This window comes from Colobus angolensis, unplaced genomic scaffold, assembly GCF_000951035.1.
Source record: "Colobus angolensis palliatus isolate OR3802 unplaced genomic scaffold, Cang.pa_1.0 Scaffold276, whole genome shotgun sequence".
Classification (NCBI taxonomy): domain Eukaryota; kingdom Metazoa; phylum Chordata; class Mammalia; order Primates; family Cercopithecidae; genus Colobus; species Colobus angolensis.
The window spans coordinates 1,067,482-1,070,105 of record NW_012115999.1 but is presented as its reverse complement, the minus strand read 5'-3'; the positions used below and the strand labels follow the sequence as shown (position 1 = coordinate 1,070,105).

The 2,624-nt window shown below is 42.3% G+C and overlaps 1 protein-coding gene across 1 annotated transcript in view; it reads right to left on the bottom strand.

The window, feature by feature from the left end:
• Positions 1-2,624, bottom strand: part of FSD1L (fibronectin type III and SPRY domain containing 1-like) — a 93,494-nt gene that overhangs the window by 87,900 nt on the left and 2,970 nt on the right. The window contains 1 exon segment of the mRNA XM_011948250.1: positions 2,401-2,609. Within this exon segment, the coding sequence (XP_011803640.1) occupies positions 2,401-2,609 (209 nt within the window).

Genomic DNA, 2,624 nt, shown 5'->3' with positions numbered 1-2,624 from the left:
TACTTTGAAGTTAGAATTATTAAATTAATAGCAGTAGCTAACAGTATTTTTGTATGCTAGGCATTGTTAAGTGGCTTTTAAAAATGAAGGCAAGACCAGGCACGGTGGCTCAAGCCTGTAATTCCAGTGCTTTGTGAGGCCGAGGCAGGCGGATCACCTGAGTGAGGTCAGGAGTTTGAGACCAGCTGGCCATCATGGTAAAACCCCATCTCTTCTAAAAATACAAAAATTAGCCAGGTGTGGTGGGGGACGCCTGTAATTCCAGATACTCAGGAGGCTGAAGCACAAGAATCTCTTGAACCCAGGAAGCAGAGGTTGCAGTGAGCCGAGATTGCACCATTGCACTCCAGCCTGGCCGACAAGATCAAAACTCCGTCTCAAAAAAAAAACACAATCCTCACAATAATCCTGTGAGAGAAGTACAAATTGTTATCTCTATTTTACAGATGAAGAAATGGAGACAGAGCAAACTACCCCAGCCCATACAGCTTATAAATAGTAGAACCGGAGACCTGGCTCCGGAGCCATCCTCTTAATAAAGTAAAGCCCAAATCCCAATGCCTAACAAACATTCAGGTATATATTCAGGCCTTCCTCACACTTTGCAGTACCTATTTTTCTTATACTCTACTGACTGAGGTACTACCCCTGCTACTATTTTCAATGTACATTCCATAACAGAAAATAGTCTCTAAAAATAATGTCTGGGGTGTACTAGTGTCTTATTTAAAGAGAACAATATCCAGCTTATATCATTACTATTTGAGGCTTGTGATTCTGCAGGAATTCATATGAGAAAAGGAAGCTCAGGTTCAGAGCACTGAACTGGTTAATGCACATTAACCCCGGACATTCTTTTTACAGCTATAAACCAAGGAGTGTGGTTGTTTTGTTTTTTTTTTATTAGAAAGATTCGGTACCATCAATGAAATTCAACATATTTTCTAATATTGAGAAGTTGATTCTCAAAGATATCACAAATAAGATACTTTACTACTAATAAGAAAGAGAAGCTAATTCTTTGCTACTTCTCAGGAAACTGCACGTGGTAACCTGTAGGTACCCAAACACATCATTCGAAATGAGAACAAATAGGTTCAAATCTTAGCCTTAGGGCTAGTAGCATGACCTTCCAGGAGTCACAACCTCCAAGTCTTGATTCCTCGTTAAAGTGAGGAATAATGCATCCCTGACAAAGTATGATGATCCATATTAAAACACTTTTTTTTGTATTTTATGGGACACAGAGTATTTTAGTGCTCATACTTTGCAAACTTTAAAATACTGTGTTTTCAGAACAAACTATTTTATCAGATTTTTACTATGACACTATAAAATACTCTTACTTCTACCGCATAGAAGAGGAAACAGATTAATCACAGCTAAGTGACTTGCTACTTATCACAGAGCTAGTAAATAGCATCCTGGAACCCATGTCTCCGGACTTTGCTCCTTCATTTGACCTCTGCTAATGTCCATTCAAATACCATTACTTTTACCTAATAAGCTGAGAGATGCTTTACAAATTTAGGCAGAGACAATATTTTAAACCTATACATACCCAAAATACACAAAATGTAATTTTTAAATGTCTTACGAATAGTCACGCATACCAAAGTGAGTTTCAGGACCAACACATACAATGAAATCATGTGCATTTTTGTTAAATACTATAATAATCAATGCCCAACACATCACTATTCTCTCATGCCCTCAGCAAAGTGATTAACAAGGTGAATCTAGACAAAACTGTAGAAAACGTTGTTCTAAGTCTTTCCCGTGCTTTCTAATAATGGAAAAGAAGAGCCTCTTAGATATGTCTTTGTTTTCCCTGCTACATTATTAATACTCCTCGTTTTTTCTTTCCTACCCTGCACTATATTTCAATTACGTTATAGTCTAACAAAGAGAACAGGGTGGTTATTTTCATATGGAGATTATCACTGAATAACTCACTTCTAACTGTATTCAAGACATTGGCTTTGTTCTCCAAATACTTCTTCTGAATCGAACCTTGACGATTATATAACCTTTCCTCAACTGTTCGGAAATTATAAAACATTCCACGACGACCCCTAAGTAACTGTGCCCAGCAACACCAACTGGTCAGAGTGGGACGGCTGCCCTAACAATTGAAGTCTTTTCCCTCCATTCAACGAACACTAAGATCTACTTAGGAAAAGTCTTGGGAAGGGGAGCGGGTGGGCGGTACAAAGGAGATTGGGTCCCTGACCTAAAGAGCGTGGTGCTGAGACGGGACTTGGTCGAGGAAAAAGCCCCAGCTTTCGGCGTCAGCAGGGAGACACCAAACAAGGCTGTGCCTCGGTTTCCTCATCTGCTGAGGAGGGATACACCCCCACCAGCACGCTCGCAGGCTGCAGGCATGAAAACCGGCCTAACGCATTGCAGAGTGGCTGATTTTAAAAGGGGGATGGCTCCCTGTTTTTCCTTAAGAGTCAGGGCCCCGGACAGAGCAGAGGGCAGAGGCCAGCCCGAGTCACCGGGCGCGGTCCCCGCATCCGTGCGGGCGCCTCTTCGCTCCCGCCCAAAGAGCGGCTGGGCGGCCTTGCCCTCCGCAGCAGCAGCCCGGACGCCCGGCCAGGTCCACCCTGCGTACCCACAGC